Source organism: Coloeus monedula (assembly GCF_965178545.1).
Source record: "Coloeus monedula genome assembly, chromosome: Z".
NCBI classification, from domain to species: Eukaryota; Metazoa; Chordata; class Aves; order Passeriformes; family Corvidae; genus Coloeus; species Coloeus monedula.
Genome location: NC_138822.1, coordinates 22,665,428 through 22,690,003, shown reverse-complemented (window position 1 = coordinate 22,690,003; position 24,576 = coordinate 22,665,428). Strand labels below are relative to the sequence as shown.

Genomic DNA, 24,576 nt, shown 5'->3' with positions numbered 1-24,576 from the left:
TTGAAAGAGGACTTATTTTTTACACATTTGTTTTTACCCATTTAAAGTGTGTTCTACAGCAGGTGGTTTTGAACAATTACATCTATCATAATGTTACCTAAAACTCTTCTGGTTTGTTTTAAGGAGCTACAAAAACCTGAACCTATTGGAAGGACCTTCATATCTCCAGCTGTGGCAGGACAAGATTTTGCCAGATCAGAAGGATTATTGACTTTTGAACATGGACAGAGAAATGCATTCCTGGATGTGACCCTGACTCCAAAGACAGGATCTTTAAACCCATTTCCTAAACGTTTCCAGGTTGTACTTTCTAATCCCACAGGCGGTGCCAGGGTAGATGACGTGTATGGTATTTCTAACATCACCATTGTCTCAGATTTGGACTCCTTGCCAGTTTGGGGACTGATTGATCAACTGCATCAGCCTCTTGATGACACCATTTTACACAGAATCCTTCAGAATCTGAATGTCAAAGTGGCTACAGAAACTACAGAAGAGCAACTTACTGCTGTGGTGCATATAATAGATAAGGTGAACACTTCCTGTTCTTTCTTAAATGACGAATGACATTAATTAGAGTATAACAACACAACGAGGCATATATATATATATATATATATGTACGTATATAACAAGGCAGATCACATCCACAGCAGTGACTCTGAAGCACAGACTGAAAAAGTAAAAGTAGAAATTGTGAAGTCCCACAATCAAAGAAGGAGTTTATCTGCCACTAGTTATGATGGTGGCAAGAAATCAGAAATCAAATAGGTTGAAATGAGCAATCAGTATTAATTTTGCATACATACCAGTAGCTCTAGATTTTCTACTGTGCAAAATTTTCCGTTTGGTGCCACAGTTTCATAGAGCTTATTATGTTTTCTTGACTCTTAGGCCACAATTTTGTTGCTTTTACGCCTGGCACAACACCTGCTCATATCTTTACAGCAGACTGCAGTCAACACACAAGCAAATCCTACCAGGGCCAGCTGGAGTCTGCTGTAGGCTTAACCAAGCATCAGTCTTTTTTCCTCCAGTAGCTTGTGCTTAAGCATTGCACTAAGTTCTGTGAAAATTATAGACTAGTTTTATGGTGTTCTGTCTCTTCTGGACTCGTGGAATAATGCACAGAAGCTGAAAAATTTCTAAATACCTTGATACAAAGTGTTATAACAATATCCATTCATTTTTGATTGTTGCCACAAAGAAAACAGAGAAAATAATGTAAAAAATTCTCAGGACTCAACAATCTTTGGTTTGTGAAAGAATGAAAAATGCCACATCCTTTCTTTACTAATCAAATTCCCTAGTAAGGATATGTTTATGTAGTTTTGACAGACTGTGTCTTACGCCTGGAGCAGTGATCAGGAGTTGGGAAAAGTATTTTGAACTTTCGGAAGGAACATTGGAATCACAGTGAAAATATCACTAAAACACTGAACATAAGGAAATATTACAAGCAGATTCCTTTGTGTAAAATGTTGTTTGATTTCTTCTCCTCTCATTAGGTTACAGGTGTAGGTGAAAAACTGTTACTAACTGGTAAAAGTAGAAGTCTTTTCTATGAGATACTCTGTGCTCTGGCTAGCCCAAAACGTGAGGATACACAAGGATATAGCTTGCTTGCTGAGGTGACTGAGAAGTTTGCTTTTTCTCTGTTGACTGGGATAAAGTGTGGATCACCAGGAGAAAGGTTAGTAAGCTTGAATTCATAATACGTTTTGTGAATACATGACATCTTACCAATAGAGAAAATCTAAACTACATTTTCAGAAGAGGGACTTCTCTACCATCTAGTATGTTACCCATATGTGAATGTGTTACACTATCATGATCTTATGAAGCGCTGTATCATAGTGCCAATACATAGTGCTTTGTATGATTGCGTGTCACTTAGAACCGGTACTTTGTTATGGGGTAGCTATCGAGCATGAGTCAGGAGATCTGGTATGTTAGATACTCACCTTTAGCTCAAATATTTCCTGGAAAAGTATTCATTATTCTTGCCAAGAAAAGAATATGTAATTGTATGATGCAGAGCTGTGTTCTAAGCCTTAGATGAAAGTTAGCAACCCAAAATTTCTACTGGCATTTTGTAATTTGTATGTGCTTGGTTTTGCTCACTTGAACATTGTTTTAAAATTTTTAAAGCTACTCATAGTTTCAAATTGCTATTTTTGTCTCCAAGCCCTTGTCAGGCTAATGGGCTGGGGAAATAGGTGACTGAAGAAAGAGATTATTCTTTTTTATGAGACAGATGGTTTTAAACACTGTGGTTTTCGTATTGACAATCTTTTAAACAACTGGTGGTTGAATGTGTGTTCAGTGTTTAGAACTTAAAAGTTAAAATTCTTTATTACAAGTTTTTTTTGCATCATCTGTTGAGAAAAAAAAAATAAAGCAAGATCATACATTTTAATGCCTCTCCTGTTTTTTAGACTCAGCTCTACATCAAGTTGTAAAGATGAGTGTTTTGATAACCTAGTTTACTATGGACAGATTTCAGTTACAGGTCATAAGGAACAAATCCCAGAAGGGAAATGGAGAAGCTGAAATACATAAAAATTCAGCCCTTTTTTTTCCACAGAAACTGAAACAGTGTGCCAATTAAACATCATAAGCCTAAAAATGCTGAACTCATAAAGTACTAACAAATCACAAGTACCTTTTAGAGTCATTATGTGATGAGTAGTGAAGCTTGGTTCTGCTTACCAGCCATATTGCTTTTCCATTTCTACAGAGGCAAAAATATCCTTGACAGCTGTCCATATATTGCAATAATGGCTCACAACTGGTTTCCTCAGCAAATCAATGGACACAGATTTAATGGAAAAGATGGGGATTCTATTCAAGTACCTGAACATTTACTAGAGGTCTCTCTAGTATTATCATCTCCTCAAGAAGAGAACTGTGAATCTGTACAGTTCACAGAATACAGCAGTCAGCAGTGGTTTCTTACTAGAGATAAAGAACTTGCCCTGAAGAACAAGGTTTGAAAATAATGCAATTTTTTTTCAATAATTTATTTTAACCTAGATATTGCTCAAAATACCACATATGTATTTAAAATAAAGTGAACATTTTTATGGTTGTCTGTGATTAAAATGAACACTGTGTTGAATCTTAATATTAAATTTATCTTTACATTGTACATGTTGTTTCAGGTTTTTTCAATGAGTTTGCAGGGTCAGAGTTCACTACCTTTGAAAGATAACAATGAAGTCATTTATCGTATTTATGCTAAAGGAAATCGGATTGTTCCACAGAAGTCTCTATGTCTCCTCTGGAATCAAGCTGCTGAAAGGTTATTTTATTACTGTGTTTAGTTTTCCAGTTTCTACCATGAATCCATGTATTTGTTTAAGATATAATAACTCCAGTTAAATAATTTGCAAGTATAAAATTGATCCATTTCATGTCTTTTTTCCTTAATTTTTCTGGCCATTTTACCAGTACATAAAACTTCTCTTATAATAAAACGAGTAGTTATTCCGGCTCAGATATTTCTCAGACTTCTGCCCCTGGCTTTTTTTCATCAAAATACCATTTAGATTGTAATGATGCATTAGGTTACAGTGACAGGCTATAAATCCCAGAACTGCATCAATGAATATGTTAATGGAATTGGAGATAATTGTGTTCTGTATCCTGTTGAAGTATAGTTGGTTTAGGTTCAATTTCATTAGACCAACTGGATAATACCAGCCTGCTGTTGATACAAACTATTTCTCTTCAGGAGGAGATGCACCAAATTTCCCTGTATGCTTTCCTTTAATCTGTGCACAATTTCCAGTAGAAATGGCTTAGGATATCATCTGTGGTATGCTTCACCCTTTTTCAAAACCACTTTAGCAATACTGAAAAAAAACCAAAACAAAACCTGAATTTTAGTTTCAAAGCAACAAATAGCAGTATAAAATGTTCTCCATAACAGGGTATTGAGCAAAGTTAAGTAAAAAACGATTTGAAAAGTCAGACAGACCTAGAAATCTGGCAGAGATTTTAAAAACATGGGCACAAAAATTCTCTAGTGAAAAAAATGTTAATACATTTACAAAGATTAAAAAAAACACATTAAAAAGCTATAAACAATATTTTAATCTCATGTAAATATGCTCTTCTGAGCACTACACATGAAAGATTACAGAAAACACCTATTGAATAGTTTAGGGAACTTGGTATTTCAGGAATACAACAAAAATTTTCAAGCCTGCTTACCATGTGAATTACACAAGTCCATTTCCAACTCTGTGAAACTTGTTTTGCAGCTGGCTGTCTGATAGCGGATTCTGCAAGGTGGTTGACGACAAATCAGATTATGTGGAATGCTCCTGTTCTCATATGTCCATTTATGCCGTTTATGCCCAAACAGATAACTTATCTTCATACAACGAGGCTTTTTTTTCTTCTGGATTCATCTGCATTTCAGGTCAGTTCATTTAAGACAGTTTTTCCGTTAATAATCACTGATGACCACTGATTGATGATTAACATTTTTGGTAGCTGATGACAATCTTTTTATTTAGTGGAATATTGACTAACTTCATGTCATTAAAAGTGAAATCTTGTCTGATATTTGCCCACTGACAAATTTTGCCACTGGAAAAAAATGTCAAGCATATAAATATCACAGAATCAACTAGGTTGGAAAAGATTTTTGAGGTCATCAAGTCCAACCTACGACCTAATGCCACCTTGCCAACTAGATGGTGGGACTGTGTGCCACATCCAGTCTTTTCTTAAACACCTCCAAGGGTGGTGACTCCACCACCTCCCTGGGTAGCCCATTCTAATCCCCACTGGTCCACCTTGTGGCACATAGGGACGGCCTGCTCCTATGCCTTAAAGATTTATTTGTTGAAGTATGTCCCTCCTTCCAGGACCCCTTTGTTTTTGAGGGCTGTTTCCCAAGGTACTCTCCAAAACAGCATCCTGAATTTCACCCTCTGAAAGTCTAGTGTAAAAGCTTTACTGAAGTTTCAACATCTTTGTTTCACTGAACATTGAAAACTTGTGGTTCTTTTCATGAATGTCATGGTCACTGTGCCCCAGATGGCCTCTGACCACCACGTCTCCCACCAGCTCCTCTCTGTTTGCAAACAGCAGGCCTAGCAGAGCCCCACCCCTGGCACGCTCGCTCACCAGCTGTGACAAGAGGCTCTCCTCCATACATTCCAAGAATCTCCTGGACTGCCTCTTTCCCACTGTGCTGAGCTCCCAGCAGGTATCTGGCAGGTTAAATCCCCTACAAGAACAAGGGCTGGCGATCTTGAAACACCCTCCAGCTGCTTGTAGAATAATGCTTATAGAATAATCTCTTCACTCTGCTTGGCTGGTCTATAAGAGACTCCCACCAGAATGTCAGCCTTGCTGGCCTTCCCCTGATTCTTACCCATGGTACTTGATCTTTTTGTCATTGATCTCCAGCTCCATGGTGTTGAGAGCCTCCCTAACATACAGAGCCACCCGCCCACCTCTCCTGCCTCACCTGTCTCTTGTGAAGAGCTTGCAGCCACCCACTGCGGCGCTCCAGTCATGCGAGTCATGCCGCCACATTTCTGTGATGATGACTGTGTCACAGCTTTCCTGCTGTCCCATGGCTTCAGCTCCTCTTGTTTGTTACCCATGCTGCCTGCACCAGTGTAAAGGCACTTCAGCTGGGCTGCTGACTTTACCCCTGACTCGGGCTTACCACCCTTGGGCTCATCTCTAGGAAGCCTGGTTTCATCCCCTTCCCTCTTCAAACCTGGTTTAAAGCCCTCTCAGTCAGCCCTGCCGACTCATGGGCTAGAACCCTTTTGCCTTTGTTAGACAGATGGAGCCCATCTGACTCAAGAAGGCCTGGTGCTGTAAAAATTGCCCATGGTAAAGAAACCAAAATTCTGATTACACCAGCCCTTAAACCATGCATTGATAACATGGGTTTTCCTGTTCCTTTCATTTTTCATCCCTGCTCCAGAAGGAACTGAGCAGAACAACACCTGTGCTCCTGCCCCATCAACCAATCAATCCAGAGCCCTGACATCCTTTTTAATGACCCTGGTACCCCCTTCTTGTAAACCTCATCACTGCCAATCTGGACAACCAGCAGTGGGTAATAATCAGAGGGCTGAATTATTTCAGGGAGTCTCCTGGTGATATCCCATACCTGGGCCCCAGGAAGGCATCAGACTTCACTGTGGCATGGGTCTGGTTGACATACAGGGCCCTCAGTTCCCCTCAGAAGGGAATCACCTACTACAACTATCCTTCTTTTATTCTTAATTCCTGAGGCTGTGATGCATCTGACAGACGAAGTGCAGGTGGAAGATTCTCCAGACAGATGTTTTTCTTTAGTGTCATCTGCCTGACCCTCTGGACCCAGGGCCTCGTACCCACTCTGTAAGGGCACCTGGGAGGGTGATGGGGGTCAGGAGGGAATTTTACAACCTCTCTGATTGGGTACCCATTTCCATTCCCCCCATCTGCTAGGTCTCCTCCTTCTGCCTGATGGTAAGAGGGTCAGGGCTCCTCTGAGTCCTGCTGAATTTCTCGCAGGTTTGCAAGGCTGTAAGTCCACAAGTCTATTTCTCTTTCACTCTCCCTAACACTCCTCAGCCTTCCCAGTTCTTCCTTAAGCCCTGCCACCAGACAGAGCAGATCATTCACCTGCTCACACCACACACAGGTGTCTTTTGCACTGTCCTCTGGTACTGCCCCCAAGCTCGGACACTCCCTGCAGCCAGGGGTCTGGACAACTGTGTCCTTGGGGGACTCTGCTTGGGTTAGCACACTTTGGCTGGCAGCAGCAGCAATGACTTTTGACCATTTGTAACCCATTGCCGGATCTAGTCAAGTTGGGGGAAAAACACCCCAAAAAACACAACCAAAACACACCCATCTAACATACCACCTACCGCCAGGAGAACAACTGCACCCCTCCTTTGCAAACCGCTGAGCAAACTGCCGTGCCACGCCCCTGTTTGCCTGGTCTGGGTCACCAGGCTCCCCAGAGCCGTTTAAATCTCCTGCAAATGGTCCTGGCACACCCCTTGATCGCCTGAGTGGCTGTTTCCCTGAGGTGCTTTAATGAAAAGAGATGTCATTCATTTGGGGGAAGAAACTTAAAAATCTTAAGTTCATCTGTGTTGCTAGCAGCAGTACAGTCATCCTCTTTGTCAAATTTTTTTGACCATTTTATCTGGAATTTACACTCAGAAGTAATAGCTTGGGGGAGATAGATTCCACTACACTCTGCTGCCTAACTGCTACCCAACACCTTGGGAAAAAACCCTGAAGAGTTCAACCTTTGAGGAACATGACTCTCTTTGTTAGCAGCCTCAACAGCCTAAGCCCCAAAATACCAGGCAGGAAGCAAGGGATCTAAATTCTAAACTCGACTTCTGAAGGAGCTTTCCAGATTGCAGCTGGTTTACTAATATGTTGCAGCAATCACAAATTAAATTTTTCTTAGAACTATAGAATTATTTAGGTTGGAAATGACCTCTTGCATTTATAGGCACTAAGAGTAATGGGCTTACTAAGAAAACATGCTAAAGGGAATTCTTGGCTGACTTTAATCCCCTTAAATGGGGGGCTGGTGTGCTCCTTGTGAGATTTATGACTTCTTTACTAGATCATCACTATATGAGTAACAAAAATCCTGCATGCAGCTAAATCAATTATGTATCCCTACCTAGCAAACTGCCGTAACAGATTAAATCTAGTCTTACTTTTTTTAAAACCTCAGCCAAAGAAAATGAAGACAGAGAAAGAGGAAGAACCTCTCAGTTTTTCTGCTCCACATAGATTGATGGTTATATTTAACAATAATAAAATGAGATTTTAGCACATAAAAATAAGCAGATTTTAAAATACAATTGCAGGGAAAAAGAAGTACGTTGATGAAAAAAAATGCTGTAGAATGGAAAATGCAACAAAAACTGAAGAAAAAAAATATATGCAAAAGCTAAGAAAATATTTTGCTGAATTTGAATCAATTAAGATACAGAACTGGTCATTTACTGTAGTCATAAGAATGTGTTTTGAAAGTAAAAATAGTTTAGCTTGGTTAAGGGTTTACTTTGAACTTGAGGCAAATGCTTTCTGATGCCTTTCAGCTTTTTTGGCTTGTTGAAGATGTGATGATATAGATTACTAGATTTAAATGAATCTTTTAAGTAACAAATTGCTTTATTTTTATAGTGATAGGGATATTATTCATTTCTCTTGACATTTCCATGTAGGTATGAAGAATATTAAAAAAAAAAAGAAAAAGGAGAGAACATGTATAGTTGTTTAAATATCACTAAATAATTTTTGAAATATTTAGAAACAATACTTTTAGCAATTATTTCTTTCACTCATCTCTTACAAATACTGGTAGCTGAACAAATAATCAGTCTCAATAGAGGATAAAAGATCTGCCTTAATTACCCAAATTCCTGCCCTGAGTGAGGTGTGAAAGCTCACAGTTAACTCTAATTAACTCTTAGATTTAGCAGTGTTTTCCTTGGTGGCTTAACTTTCCTAGGGTTCTTTTCCCAGGAATTACTTACTGGTAGGAAAGGGGCCTTTTCCATTTTTGTTCTGTTCATGTTTACAATTAATTAGTGAAATGAAAAGCGGTGTCATTCTTTCTGACTACTGCTATAATAGATTTTTATGCCCAACACAGATGAAATGGGAGATTGGCATTTAGAAGGTTTAGCTATCTGCTAAAACAGTGCTACCCAACAGGAGGCATTTTTTATGTAATTGTTTCTAAAGACATTTTTTGGATACAGTAATATGAACACTGAACAGTTACCTTTGCTTTATATATAACTATTATGACAATCACCCATTTCGTGCAGAAAATTACACCAAAAAACACTTTTCAAAAACGGTTTGTTTACATCATGAAATTATTTTAGGTCCCAAGCCTATGGAAACATTAAATACATGTTAGTATTTGAGATAAACTCATGAGTGATCTCAGTGTCAACCAAAATGGACATACTCTCTGTAAGGTTGGTTTGTTTGGTTTTTATTAAGTGATCTGCACCTTTGAGAGATATCTGCTGGATATATAGCACAGTTTATTAGCCTAAGCTTAAATTTTCCTTCTTTTTTTTTTTTCTTTTTTCTTCTTTTTTCATTGTCATTTCTATGTAGGTTTTACTTTGGCTATCATCTCTCACCTTTTCTGCACCAGGTGTGCCATGTTTGCCGCTAAACTTCTCACTCATATGATGGTTGCTTGTTTGGGTACTCAGGTAAGAAAAAAGGCTGAAGTCTCAAAATGTGGAGTGAGTACATGTTTGCTTTTCTTTTCTTCACTTTCATGGGCATGTCTGAACAGACCTGAAGTCTGAACATTTTGGGAAAACGTAAAGTTTCAACATACGACACTTAAAATCAATCCAGTATTCATATTCTGTGTTGGGAATTCAACTGGAATTACACACTGTCTGAGAATATTTAATGAGAACCAATGGATGATGCAGCAGTGTGAGAAGGCAGTCCCATGTATAGAATGCTGTGCTCAATTCTAACTTCCGAAGGATTTTGAAAGTTGTCTTATGTTTGGGCCCACAGGCTTTTCTGTCTGTGACCTGTTTTTTGTTTAAATACACCGCATTTTAACTTTTATATGTAATTCTGATTTGTGAAGAATAATTCCTGAGAACATTTCCATGTGGTGTGTAAATGTAATAATTTTACTTATAGAGGTACAGTTTGTATGGTTCTAAGTAATTTTGTCATTCATCCTCAATCCTTGAAATACATGGCTCTCCTAATCTCTTTTTCTTTTGCCATGCAGTGATTTTGAAAGTTTAGAATAAAATTTTTGAAAGAGGATTTTAGCGGGGTAACTGCTTAACTAGTGAGCAAGTTTGGAGAGGAAGTAAAGACAGTTTGGCAGCAGCTGTCAAAGAAAAGAAAGTGGCTTTAAGGCAGAGTGAAAAGAGTTTGACAAGGGAGAACTGAACTACTGTGCTAGGTGTCCTGAACAGGTGGAAGAAAATCTTTATAGAGTTATGTTGTGATATGTTGGCCTATTGTGAACTAGCCTGATTAGGAAGCTAAAATTTAACAGAAAACTCTGCGTAGATGGTGTATGTACAGCTCTACCCACATACAAGCATTTGGTCACTATATATGTGATTAGAAATTTACAATGTAATTAAAAATGTTGTGGGTTTGCTGACTATTGACTCTGTATGGGAGGAGCTATTTAAGACAGTTTTAAATGAGAACTTACTACTTAAAAATCAGCACTTAATAATTAATAATTTAAATACAAAGAAAATGTTAGTATTTTTTATTTCTATCTTCTAATCTTTAGGCAGCACTAGACACCGGATTTGTAACTATTAGCTCTCTAACCACTCTACAGAATGAAGGAAGCTGATCTTTCTCCATTTGTTTATATTTTTACCAGAAAAAAAATAAAACAGGGAAGTTTTTCACGGTAGCTCCTCTGTTTTATACATCCATAAATAATTTGTTTTCATCTTGTATCTGAGCTAGGTGTTTATTAGGTTTGTACTTTAGGGGTTCTTTTTAAATTGCTACCAGTGCACTAGTTACTCATGTCTGTAGATGGCAGTCAAATCTTTTCAGCACATTGCTCAGGAACTTGCTGTTCCAAGGCTGTGCCTGCTTTGTAGTTGCTCACAATAGTTCATTTCTCTGTCAGTGATGGGGAATGATGATTCGCAACATTCAACCTTCATTTCGTTCTTGGTGTGTCCAGGGCTGCCAGCATTAATGGAGCACTTGTAAAGCATTCAAGAGTGGATGTTTCACCATGTGTTTAGTGAAACTCATTGGAAAAACATAAAAGACTAGGATATTTGTGAAATATTTTTTATTCCTTTTGAACATAAGTTCATTTAACAATATCCTAAATGCATGAAGGAAAAAATTACTGGGCTGAGATTTTTAGTTTTGAAGTAAATTTAGGTGAATTTTTGAGTATGCAAAAAATTAAAGTTAAATGAGAACATACTTCACAGTGTCTCAATACTGTCATAGTAGTCAATAAAATTCTTTTTTCAGAGCTATAAGCCTCGATTACAAACTTAATAGGAACCATTGGGATGGCTACTGTGCTTTGCCTGAGAATTCCCAGACAGAATGCATGAATAAGCGCTTTATACATGGCTTGTTTGTATATACTCAGCTTGATGCATCTCGTCCACATTAAATTTCCGGGGCCATTTCCACAGTACATGCTCAGTATTACAAATTACATGAATTTATGCTAAATTCCCTATTTAGACTTTTTGTGAGTGCACTATTGAGCAGCTTTTCATATATGCAGTAGCCACTTCTCTGGAATATTTGATCATTCACAATCTGCTTATAGCAAGTATTGTGTACAAATGGGCTTCCATTCTTACGGCCAGCAAAGCAAAATTAAAGTCTAGTGGTCAAATAGAAAAAAAAGGCATAGGGGAAACTGTGTCATCCTATTTTTATCAAACAAAAAATTAATGTTTTCTCATTTATCCAGTCCCCAAACTTCTTATGCACTACTATGATGCACTTAGCATCATCACCTGTCACTGCAATAACTACCGAACTGCCAGGCCAAGTTGATCCTACCACTGACTTTGATAGAAATGCATGATGAAGAATTATACTTACTCTGTTTAAATATTTGAAAATTGTGTGTTATTCAACCTGAGCAAGAATACAAACATACATGTCAGTTATATTTTTCAAGAAGCAATAGTGCATACCATCTTCTTTTTTAAAAAATCACTATTTTATAAACTGCAGCCTTGGTAGAATTGTGGCTTTATTATTTGGACTTATTCAGATTTGGACAGTTTTGCTAGAAGATAAATTTTAAAGATGTGATAAAATCTCCAAGAGGTCATGAAGGAGCAGGATATGTATGAATGAATTAATGAATGATCATCCAGCCCGTAGCTTCTGCCATCCTATAAAAGTGAAATCTCTACAGAAACACTGAAATGGTGCTTCTACTGTACTGTTTTTAATCTTAACTCTTCCAAAATAAGGAAATTCTTATTTTCCCCTATAGATAATCAAAGCCGAAAAGAAATTGACATATATACCTGGATAGGGGGAGCTTGCAAAGCATATTCCAAAATGAGGGGTGTAGAGTGATTCGCTGTACCATCCACCAGAGGGGGTATCTCGTGGCTGTGAGTGACTGAGTGCCAGCCTCTCTCCTGGCAGTAGACAGAAGTTTTCCTTTTAATTCAGTCTTCCCTTACGGTAAGCCTGAGCCTTTAAGTCAGCTGCTGGGAAATACTAGTTAAAGGACTGTTTCTGAAGAAGCTGGGAGGGTACAGAGCTTCACTAAACTCCAGGTCTATACGAAATATGAAACTTCATGGAATAGGAAACAATGAATATTTTTATGCATTACTTTAAAGTTAAAGCCCAGTTTCCCAGAGTGAGGGAATTTGCTTCTTTGTCTTCGAGGCCTGAGATTTGCTGCTCTAACCTGACAGCAGCTAATAATTCTGGTGAGATACCATCAGCATTTACTCATAAGATTTGAGAGAACACAGAGGAAACACAAAAGAACTGTATACAGTGATCCAGAAGAGGTGTGCATTTTAGAAATTTGATTCCATGCTAATGTGTTTCATCCTGTTACTTTGTGATGTGAATTATTTCAGTAAGAATTATGAGTGTTATATAGTCTTCTTCCACCCTTGATGTCAGTATTCCTATCATTGGGATAATAAAGTCTAACATTTCTCATTTATAGAGGGAAAGATTCTACAGGTGTTACTAAGAATGGAAAGTAGAAAATATTTTCACTTCTATTGGAGTATTGGAACACACAGCTAGCTGAGACACTTGTTGGGTATGTAAGAAGGGAAAGGTGTGTCAGTAAAAATGTTGATGTGGGTAAGCTGCTCTCACCAGTTCCCTTGATCACAGTAAATAAAATTTAGTTGCTTTATAACAGTCATGCTGTTCCAGGGGATATGATGTATGTTCCCTAGTCCTATTGAAAACACGTTGCCATATCATACAACAGGTAGTGACTCTTGGAGTCTCACTTATTTTCTTTGTTACCATTGCAAGAATTAGGACCTAAACCTTTTCTCCCAGTGACTATCTTACTAGGTTTCAAATGGAATTTTCATTATTTACTAGCTGATTTCAGTAATTCCCGCCAAGCCAGAGCACAGTTCATGCAGCTTCTTTCAGAAGCAGTTTCAACCTAATCATAAGTAGAACTATTTGGGAATTGCATTTAAATAAAACACAATTTTGGAGTGGACTAATCTAAATTGAATGCTTTTAAAGTAAAGCAGTACATTTTGTCATAAATGAGGCTTTGTGGGCCAATCTCTATTGCTCTGAGTTTCTCTTTTTGAGTCCACAACATCCAAGAAGAATCAGTCAAAGCTGGAGCTCATTTTAGTGGATTTTTAGTGAAAGTGATTGTAATCTATTTCAAGATTTCAATGACTTTATAAATTTTATTGATTATATATATATATAGGCAGACATTTTATAGATAGATAGATACATACATAGATCTCAGGTGTCCTCAGGTGTTAGATAAGGTGTATGAGGTCCTTCAGAATCTGAGAGTCAGAAAATCCTTACCTCGAGAAGTGGGATACCCAGTCATTAGAATGATATTATACACAATTAAACAGCGGGAAAAGACTGCTACCATAAAACAACAGCAGATCATTACCTGATGACCCGGATTTCTTTTGAGGAACTGGCTACTCGTAGAACTCCTTATTGCAGAATATTCCCCTTTCTCCAGCAGAGGGAGCCAATATGCCTGTGGAATTCCATCAGGTGCCAAGCTGCCGCGGCTCCAAGAGATTTGATATGAACATGATGCCGTTTGTGGATACTTACAGCTAAAGCTCAGGCAAAAGTAAAAGGCTCTGGAGATGGTCTAAGAGTTTATCTTTACAGTCTCAGTCTAGGGAGTGTGGACATGTAGAAGCAGCTGAAAAACCTCAATCCCATGAAGAGAAGGTAGTAGTCAGGGCCAGGTGAATGAGTGTAAGAAATAAATCAGAAATATTCAATTTAAATTTTATGTTATTTGTTTTCATCTGCCAACACAGGATTTTGGTCTTTCACTGATAATCTAGCACTATGGAAGTGCCCATATATTTTTACTTTTGCTACTTGTAGGGATTTTACTTCTACCACCCTTGTTCACTTTTCTCATGTAGTGTTAATGCACAGGCTGTTACTTTTTTTACAGATTACCTCCTAGGGTTTGCCAAAACTCAGATATATGAGCAATGCTGCAACATATGTTAGAATGCTGCTACATTACCTCACACCTCCTGTCCTCACTGCAAACAGTCAAATGTTCTGGTTTTCACTTTAAAGTATAATATGAGATTTCTATCAGCTAATGCCTTCCAGCTCCTTTTTATTATACTCTATTTTTTCCCAAAAATCACAAGCAGTTGGGGACCACACACAGAGAGGAGCAGATAGAAACATCCCAGGTTGCCTATTCACTGCTATTCTTGGTGTCTTACTGTGAAACAGGTTATACTGTTGCCTCTCTCTCTTTCATGCCTCATTGTAAATTTTCAATGCTTTCTCCCATTTTCTGCCTCCTTTCTTCATCTGCCTTTGTTTTGTCCTCTCCTGTGTGCCATTCTGCTTTAATAAAAAAAGTAGTTATCTATTACTTCTCCTAATTAGCAAATCTCCTGTTGCTCTTTTCCCTGCTGAAGGCTTTCCTCAAACCTGCCTTGATGGAGAGAAGGACTATAGCAGTTGCTGTTACCCATAAATTCAGGCCATAGCAACAGCTATGCTGTGTTAATCTGAAGTTTTCAAAGCATTCTTAATGTAGCTTATCTTTTGGAGGACAAGTCTATAGGGTTTTATGAACAATAGCACTTGAGTAGTTTTCCTTTACAGCTAATTAAAATTATACTAACCCTTGAATCTCTAAGTTCTGTTCTTTCTCCACTACTGTCACTTTGCTTGCTTCCACCTGCAAGAAAGTTTTAAAGGGGTCTTTTTTTCCCATTTTTGACAGTTTTCTCATGACCTATTTCATAACTTTCAGGCAGCTAATGTTCCATACACAGTAGATTAACAAGGCCTTTTCAGGACTTAGTTGGATTAATTATTTGTATGCATGAAACCAGAGCCTGACCTTGCCAGATTCATATGGCAAGTTTAGTTTTAAGTGTACTGGGGTTCTGATTGCTTTTGAAAATAATTGAATATGATTGTCATAAATACCAGCTTACTAATGATTGTGGTTAACTGTGATTAAATGCTTTTTAATAATGCTTAATTTAATAATGCTTAATTAATACTGAAGTAATTTTTGATTGTTTAGTCAGTAGGCTATGGTTGAATTTTATATGCTGGTAGATCTGATTTTGTTCATTATGTCATTTTTCCCTGTTGGTATAGAAAGTGTCATTTGAAAATGACATTATAGAGATTTATAAGAATGAAACAAAGAGCTTATAACATGACAGATTTTTTTTTATTGTCCCATGTCAATCTTTTTAAAATATAATTTGAAAGAAAGACACTAATACTGATGTCGATCTGATTAGATTCTGAAAAATTCCCATGAAAACCATAAATCCTGGGAATGGCAGTGAATAATTGAGTGAAATGGTTAACAAAGAGTTTGAATAACAATGAGTATATTAGCCAGAGGGAGAAAGCAGGAACTTATATGTTCATATGCCGAAAAAACCCCCAAACCATGTTCAGTCATGAAAAAAGGCTTAGCAAATCATGATGGTTGATCATGTGCTATATTTCCATGTTTCCATTTAAAAAAAAATTAAGAAACCAGGAAGCTTATTTTGGGCAAGGATAGATGAATGAATAGAAATCAACTAAGCACAAGGCATGTGCATCATTAGAAATTAACTTCTATAGTTGAAGTATTTGTTGGAAATAGTAGAATTTTATGTGGGTCTCAGATACCGGAGATGGGAGAAAGTGTACAGGAGATAATTAACTACATTGTTTTACTTCACAGCTGAGATGGGATAGGAATCTTCCCTTAGTCAATAATTGTGGATCAGCTGACAAGAAGTAGCTTGGAAAGCACAGGAATTCAAAGTCTAAAGATTGTCTATCTGTGAGTAAACAAACAGAATTGAATCAAATGAGCACCTAGCATTGCATTTACCCAGGATACAAAATGTCTGCTCCACTCAGAGGATAAATATTTTGATGAAAATTGTTAGCACTTTCCCCCCATCTCCCCAGTATTTATCCCTGGTCCTTGCAGTGTCCAAAGAACTTGCATTTTATTGTATCCTGCAGTATTTTTGGACAGATGCTGCTCTAGTCTGGGTTGTGGTAGAGAGCTGCATGTTCCAGGCAGTCCAAGCACAGGTCTTCCACCATTGTGGAGAAGCAGGTGGGAAAAAAGGGACATATAAATGTTTTCACTGTTATACAAGGTTGAGTGGCACCTCTTTATGCAAGCTTTTAGGCTTCTTGTGCGCTACAGTATCTAGGCTCAAAATCAGGAAAACTCAGCCTTGAAAGTAAGTTAGTAAATAATTTGTGGTTTTGAGACCAAAAGAAAAATAAAAAACCACAAAAACAACACCAAAAAAACCCCCAAAAAACAACAACAAAAACAACAACACCAAACCCCCCCCCAAAAAAAACAACAAAAAACCCCAAACAAACAACAAAAAACCACAACAACAACAAAAAAACCCGAAACAAAACCAAAAACAGCAGCAACAACAAAACAACAAAAAAACCAAAACACTGCCCCCCCACCCCCAAAAAACAAACAGCCCCATTAACTGCAATAACAGAAGCCTTGCTTTGGGATAGGTGACCCTTTATTTCTTTTTAATGTGTTCCCACAGTGCAAAAAAAGTTGGGAAGAGAGGGATCAAGTAGGCATACAGTATACATACGTCCCATGGAGATGCATCAGTCCTCTAAACCTTATATACAGAAGTTTTTTTGTCTTCCCACCATGTCTTTCATAGGTGTGCATGACTCAGCACAACATAAATGAGAGGCAGATAGAGAAATATATAACTGAAAAGTACATCTACAGACCTGTATGTTCTATAATTCATAATTAAAATTGGCCTATAGTTACTGCTATTTGTTACTTCTGAAGTATTTTTAAAATATGCAAATTGTGCTTGAGTATAATCTGTGATCAAGATACAGCAGTGTACTTGCAGACAACTGGAGACGGTTACATGAACATTTTCAAAAGGTCTGCGTTGGATATAAAAGACAGAGCTCTATAACAAAATCTATCCTCACGTTTAACTGTGCTCTTCAGTTGTCACAGATCCTTGCAGCCACTCACGTCTGAGCAGAGTTTTGGGTAGATGGGTGGTTAATGTTTCCTAAACCCTCATCTGAACATTTGCCAAGTCATTAACTTACAGTGATACACATTGTCCTACCCTTGACATGGGACAGGTTAAAGCAATATCCATATGTTAATCTTTATATTTTGTATAAACCTGTACCTTGCCTTTTACTTTACACAGACTGATATTTGGCATTAGCATGTTACAGCTCATTGCTAACTTCTAGCTGAGGCCAGATGTGATGGCAGCTAATCTTGTCAGAATAATTATTAGTCTGGGCATCTCAGCTTCCCACCTTTGAAGAACAAAAGCTTTCAGGATATATTTGATAGTAAATGCTATCAATTGTTAAAATATATTTTGTTATCATCGGACTGATTTCTTAAAGTCTTGTGTAAATGTAGTTTCACTGGAAAAGGAATGGAATAGAAGCAAAGGAGGAAGTTGGATGAAAAGGCATTCACCATGTGATTTGTAAGACTAAACCATTAGCTCTTCAGTCACCTTCTGTGTTAAAAAATTCTTTACATTAGTGATCAAAAGGTCGCACTTACCTTACTCTTAACTGTATGAAATGTTTCTCTCTAATGTGTTCTTGGTTGCATTTTTTTATTAGTTTTAAATGAAGTTAGCTTTGACACCTTTGGCATTTAGACTGTTACTCGGTCTCTGTTCTGTGCCTGTATGCTCAGTACTGCAAAAAATAAAATCAAAGGTGAACTTGCTCTAAATTGCAATAACAGATGATTCCTGACATAGGAAGCAAATGTAAGGCTATGTTAATTTTCTCTTTAGAAGCATTAATGGAAAACTGGTCTTTTTATCACAAATACAAATAAGAAGTTCATCCTTAGAAACCCAGTAATAGCTGCAGACTGAATCTGTGTCCAAGCTTGGGTGGCTCTGGCTGGAAGCAGAAGTCACTGGGAATGTCCCACCAAACTCTCATTCTCTTGTTGCCTGGACGATTTTCCTTCAGATTTATAATGAACTTTTACTAAGCTCAGTCTAGTTTAGACATCCAGAAAGTATGTATAGAAGAATAATAAAATGTGATGAGACATCTCTGAAGATAGCTGTTCACAGCTTTTTGTTCTAAAATGCTGCTGCAGTGTGTGACACTCATCCACACACACAGAGCTGTCAGCTTTCACACAATGGTAGCTTTCACAACATTTGCTGAAGCTTTAGATCTTTCAGGCTTAATTTTTTTATTTTTATATTTAGACCGTTCTCTTTTGGAGGGTGAAACACAGCATATCAGTTTTCCTATATAACCTTTCTGTCCAAAGACATGTATCTCCTTTTCCTCCAGCTTTCACAAGTGTCCTAATTGGCAAGTGTCCTTATTAAGCTTCACCCCAGGAAAAAGCATCTTCAAAAGATTCTTTGTCTGAAATGCTGACATGCACTGGTGTTATTACTGAGTTTGATAAATGTCAGATTCCAGTAGACAAGTCTGCTTACCAAAGGAAAAAACGAGCACTTTATTTTTCAAACCTCTTAAATACTTACATGTTATCTTCAAAATGTTGCAATATTCTACAGGATGCTCCTAACATTTAGCTCTGTATAACACAACAGTTGTTCCCTTTTCAAAGTTGGTGCCTAATTAGTTAATATAGATCTACAAAACTGGAAACATTTTTTAAAAAGTAAAACCAAATAAATGTGAGTATTTCTCAGTAGTTCGTTGCCCACATAGTTCATAGTTGTATATGGGTTGCTCACTTGAAGCTTTATTCGTTTATAAACTGTCGCACTATTTGCGATGCTTACTGTATGTAATGATGTATTATTCATTATAAATAGAAATTTGAAGAAGAGAACTAACCTGAGGAATTTTTGGTATAAAGAATCCCCTTGCCATTTGCTCCAGGAGATTACTTTCCTGTGGGAACTTTTCACTGAACGTTGTATCATATTACCCTTTCAAAATATTCAAAGTTGTTGTGGGTTGTTGATTGAGATATAGCACAACAGATGACTCCAGCTTTGGAAGTCATCACTTGCCATCAGTGATGAAAACATAAGTGTTGTAGCTTCACTTGGTTTATTTCATAATCCTGCACAAGAATCACCCACAGGAAGTTGTAGCAATGCTCTCCTAACATGCTAAATAATCCTAGGTATGTCTGTTGCTTAGCAAATCTGATATATCATACAACCTTAGTCAAACACTGAGATGACACCAAACTATAAAAAATAAATGCTTTTTAAGACTTCATTTGTACTGTCCTAATTTTGAGCTGCTATACAGGTAAAAAATTGAAGGATTTGCAGCTATAGTAGATAGCTTTCAACCAAGATCCAATATTATGCTTTCAAAACATCAGATGAATTTACTGCATTTATTTAAGGGGAGAGAAGCACAGTTTTTAAATGGTATTGAAGTTCTATGGAATAAAATAAATGAATAGGGTCCTTGCAATTTAATTTTCAGCATTTTTAATCTGAAGCAAATGGAGTTAGGATGTTATCTAAACTCAGGCTTGTCATTCTGCTTCCTAATACTCTTTCATGCCCACTTGTCAAGACTTTCAACAAAGCATTGTGCCTTTTTTTCTTCAAATGAAAGAGACAAATTCATGAGATTAAGAATATGTTCTTGCTTGATAACTACCAAGTAATATGCTTTCAATAATCTAGTAAATTGTGAGCTGCCCTTTATTCACTAATTAAGTGAGTTTTCTTAAGATGGAACGAGATAGATAGATTAATTGTGGTAACTTTCCCAAAATTAGTTATTTTCTAGGTCACATTGTTGAACATAATTTTTAATATGGCCAATGCTTTCTAACTAAGATTTGCAATGCTTTGTGTAGTAACATCCTGTGACAGACAGCACCATTCTGGAAAGTCAAGTGTTGCTGATAAATTAGGAATATTAGAAACTCATCTCAGACTTTTCCCTTCCTATCCCAGCAAGAATTCCCTGCACATCAGATGGAAATCTGGAGACTCAAACATTTTTCTTGTAATTTGCTTTTAGCCTCTGTTCAGCTGTGTGGTCAGTTCTATAGCATGATGGCCCTCACTTTCTCACAACCCATCAGATTAGTAGCAGTTGCTACACTCTCAGATGATACAGAATTTTGAAAACTAATTCTGACTCTTCAGCAGGTCTAGAAATCTGTTAATAATAAGGAAAAGTTCTGCAGAATCTACTTTATCATTTGAAAAAGCAAAAAAAGCATGTCCTCTGTATTCAGAGTTGACTTTCCTTTCCTAGAGGTACTGAGGTTTTTTCCTCACTAAACCCAAAGAAAGAACGAGTTTTTTGTTTATTTTAGAGGTTTGGGGATTGGTGTTTTGTGTTTCTTTGCTTTTCTTTCAGACCCTGTTGTTGGTATAGGTCATCATAGCACTTAGTGATTCTCAATTCACTTTGGGAATGGGAAACTGGTTCCCCTGTGTGGTAAGATTGTCATAAATTTTGTCCTTGTCTTTATTTGTTATTGATGTTTTCACATTTCTGTATAAAATCATGAAAGTTGTAACTCCATGATTCTTGTCAGTGGACCACTTCTCTTTCTGTGCATTTTCTGGTGTTTATTCTAAAAACAAATCAGTCTGTGAAATTTCCTTCTCTCATGTGTTTTTTTGGTCCAGTGCTTAGCAGCATTTGAGGTGACTTAAGGAGAACTATGAACAGAGAGTGACCCAAATACAGCTGCTGAGTAGGTGTACATCAGGGTAGAAATTAACTGGCTGTTAATAGCCAAATCACAGAACAGAATTAAAGAATAATTAGGATGAGAGGACCTCTAGAGATCATGTGGTCCAGCTCCTTGCTCAGTGCTCCCCATTCAAATGAGAGAATTCAGAGAGAGCTGTGTAGATTTCATTCTGATCAGACAAGTATATGCTAGGAAGCAGCTTGCTTCTTGCGATTCTAGTGTTTCTGGGTGGATTTAAAATTCAAAATGGGATTTGGAGAGTTTTCTATTGATATCACTCAGATTGTTCCAAATTATAAATCAAAGCTTCCGATTGAAATGGATCATTGTTGCAGCGGGGATTACTGCAACAAGCATATTTCAAACCAGGAGTCCCGGGAAACGAGGTATATATGGACAGATTCATGGTAGATGTTTCAGAGATGTTTATTTCTCCAGCTGCATGGCCGGGGCTCAGCTCAGGAACTCCGCCGTCATGGGACCCCAGGGTCCTTGGCGTTATCAGGGAACCCACACCAACCAATGGGGAATGAAACTGGGCAGGGGCAGGGAAACCCCGTGCCTCCCCCCCAGGGCTCTATGGCAGGGGGAAGGGACAACTGTTAATTATGACAACAGATCATAATTAAGCAATAGCTAAATGCTCTAAGTAGTCTAAATAATAGCAGGTATTTTTCAAAATGCTACATGTAGTGATTACACTTGGAGATGGGGTTAAAGATAATTCTTATGGTTTAGCTCTGCAGATCATATTGTTGCCTGCTGAATGTTAGAAAACACTTTTATTGGGTTGATTTTGATGGTTCTAATGAAGGTATTTATTGTATGAGCTGTAATTCTGGGTGATAGCTTCACTTTGGTTTCAGAGATAGGTGCTTTTAACTTAAGTTTTATAGAATATAAAAACTTAGAGTTACCAGATACATTAACTTTTTAATATTACTTTCTAAGCTGTTTTCAGACAATTAAAGTGAAATAAAAAAACTTTCTCAGTCTAATAAAATGGCCAGATTAGCTGTGTGGGTGTATGTGTATCTGAGACGGAAATGCTGAAATATTGTGCTAGAGGTTCTTCTTGCAAAGCAGGTTTGACTAAAGGCAAGACTGCTGTATATCTCTCACAGAATCCTTTAGAAGGCTAATCTGTACCTCCATTTAATCATCCAATCTGTTTCTCTATCACATGGCCTCTATTGATGTGATCACTTGTTCCTCTCAAATTTAACTTTGATTTAGAATATCGATCAAGATGTTTAATGTTAGGTTAATTCCTGCAAATGAAATCCCACTTCATGTAAAATGAAGATATAGTTGATATTTTGCTAGCTCATTTATCATGCTTTTTTTTTGAGTCTATTGTGATCAGAATATTTTATTTATTTTACACAGAAAAGTGAAAAAAAGCAACACAGTGTGGTACAGTAAAAATAATCCTTTTGTTTATTAAAAAGAATTAAAAAGCAAACAAGTTAAAAGAATTTATTGTATGCTTTGTACATTGTGTTGAAGTTAGTAATAGGATCAACACCTGAAAAGACTTCTGGTAAATCCAACTGTGTGCAGGAGAACCAAAGCTTTGTATGTGACAGCCAAGTTATACCATCTAGATGCTGCTGAAGTCTGTAAAGCCACCTTGCTATTCAGATTCTTTGTCCATAATTGCTCACAGAGAATGAAGACATTTCCTTATGCAGATCTTTGTTATAAACAACTACAAAAAGTTGTCAGCATGGTTACTAATTAATAAAATATGAGTTGAGAACAAAATTCATTTTCCCATAATTAAGCACAAATTTAGTCTATATCCTTCACGTATTCCACTAATAAAATTTTACAGTAAGCTGTGTTAGCATAGACTTCCTGCTTTGTCTTTTTTTGGGTATTTTGATTGGAGAGAGATGGAGCTGCATGAGCATGTCTCAGAAGCTTTACCTTTTCAGCAACCATTGCAGTTGTAAGGGCTACACAAAAGCTGTCTTCAGTTCTGGGACCCTAACCTTTCCAGGCTCCCTTCCTGCAGTGAGAAAGTCTTCGTCACCATGAGAAGAGCTGAGTTAGACTCCTGCTTTGAATAGTTTTGTGAGGAACACTATCCCTCTTCCTTGTCTACAATAAGATTATGTTTGCCGCATTGAATTTAGCTTTTCTAAAGGGAATTTCTCCAGTTCTCTGTAGTGGTGTCTTCATCCTGCTGGTATCAAAACAAAGCAGAACCTAATCAGCTTTTGGAGTGCTAAAGCATACAGACAGAAATGAGCAGTAGTCACAAAGTTGTCCAACAAGACAAGTATCTCCTTTCTTTGTTTAGTATGAATGAAGAAATTAAGGGGAAATTAAGGTAGCTTCTAAAATTTTATAAGAAGAAATATATAGTTTTGATCTAGACACCTAAAGATGGTGTGTGTTGGATCAGTAATTTAAATGTTAAGTAATAAATTACGGGATAAAACATCAAGACTCAAATTACATATAAGTAACTTCTTTACTAAAAAGGTTGGTTACTAGACTAAATGAAAGTCACTGGTTTGAGTAATGGAGTCAATACATTTCTTTTCTTTAGCTGTCCAGTTTATCATTAAATCATCATTTAATTTCTTGAGAAGTAACAGTGTAGAAATATGTAGAATTTAGAATTTCTTTCAAAATCATTGGTTTTAATTTCTTTCCAAAAATGCATATATTTGAAAACAGAAAAGAAATTCCTTTCTCTTGACTGAACAAAACAACAGAAAAATTTGTTTTGGTTGGTTTGATATTGGTCTGTTTTTCTAAGTGGCATCATGGGGGTCTAAATTATTACTTTCTTAAAGACTTAGATGATGAATGCTAAATTTTATTCATTTATAGCAAACTATGTGAAACTACGTATGATAAACTGTTTAGGTCATATGTGAAAGTTATTACATGTGGCAAAAACTCATTGTAGGTTTTGTCTTTGGGTTGATAATTATTGTGAAATTCCACATAATACCATCCTGGTTCAGTCAGTTGGCCAAATTGCAGTCATTTCCAAGACAAGGAAAGTACAATAGTAATCTTTTATGACCACCTGATCTAATCAGAGGTAGACAAATGTGGGATTTTTCTTACGGAATAGAAATTAAATGGTTAGGCTGCAGTTTCCATAAAAGTTGGTCTCTCTCATTATTTCTGGCTTATTTATGTTTAGAATGTAATAAGAACTAAGAATAAGACGCTATTCAGTAACTTGTATTGCCGGATGTGATGACAGTGCTGAATAGATTTTCTTTTTGTAAAAAGGTCCAATTACTCCATTATTAATGACATTATTTAAGTACTCATTAAATGTGACATTATTTAATGGGTTCATGTTAGTTTAAAACCTTCATTAAAGGATTGCTGTGGGGAGCTTTGTAATCTGGTATTTTTCCATCCTCCAGTGTTACATTTCCTACGGTCCCTATGAATTTGGGAACTTTTCATTTGAACTGTGAATGTGGGATCTCAGGTTGTTGATGAAGGTGAAGATTATGTAGATTTCAAATGATAGAAGAAACTGGAAACAATTAAGCTTCATCAGTTTCCATTGTCCTCTTTGAAATTATTGTGTGATGTCATGGTGGTGTTTGTTTGTTTTGTGGGTCTTA

General features: G+C 37.1%; 1 protein-coding gene across 1 annotated transcript in view; it reads left to right on the top strand.

Annotated features, from left to right (window-relative positions):
• Nucleotides 1–24,576, top strand: part of ADGRV1 (adhesion G protein-coupled receptor V1) — a gene marked incomplete at both ends in the record, with an annotated part of 262,544 nt that overhangs the window by 112,999 nt on the left and 124,969 nt on the right. The window contains 6 exons of the mRNA XM_082301998.1: nt 124–531; nt 1,509–1,693; nt 2,741–2,990; nt 3,165–3,304; nt 4,269–4,429; nt 9,136–9,236. Of these exons, the coding sequence (XP_082158124.1) occupies nt 124–531; nt 1,509–1,693; nt 2,741–2,990; nt 3,165–3,304; nt 4,269–4,429; nt 9,136–9,236 (1,245 nt within the window). The remainder of the gene's footprint in view (nt 1–123; nt 532–1,508; nt 1,694–2,740; nt 2,991–3,164; nt 3,305–4,268; nt 4,430–9,135; nt 9,237–24,576) is intronic.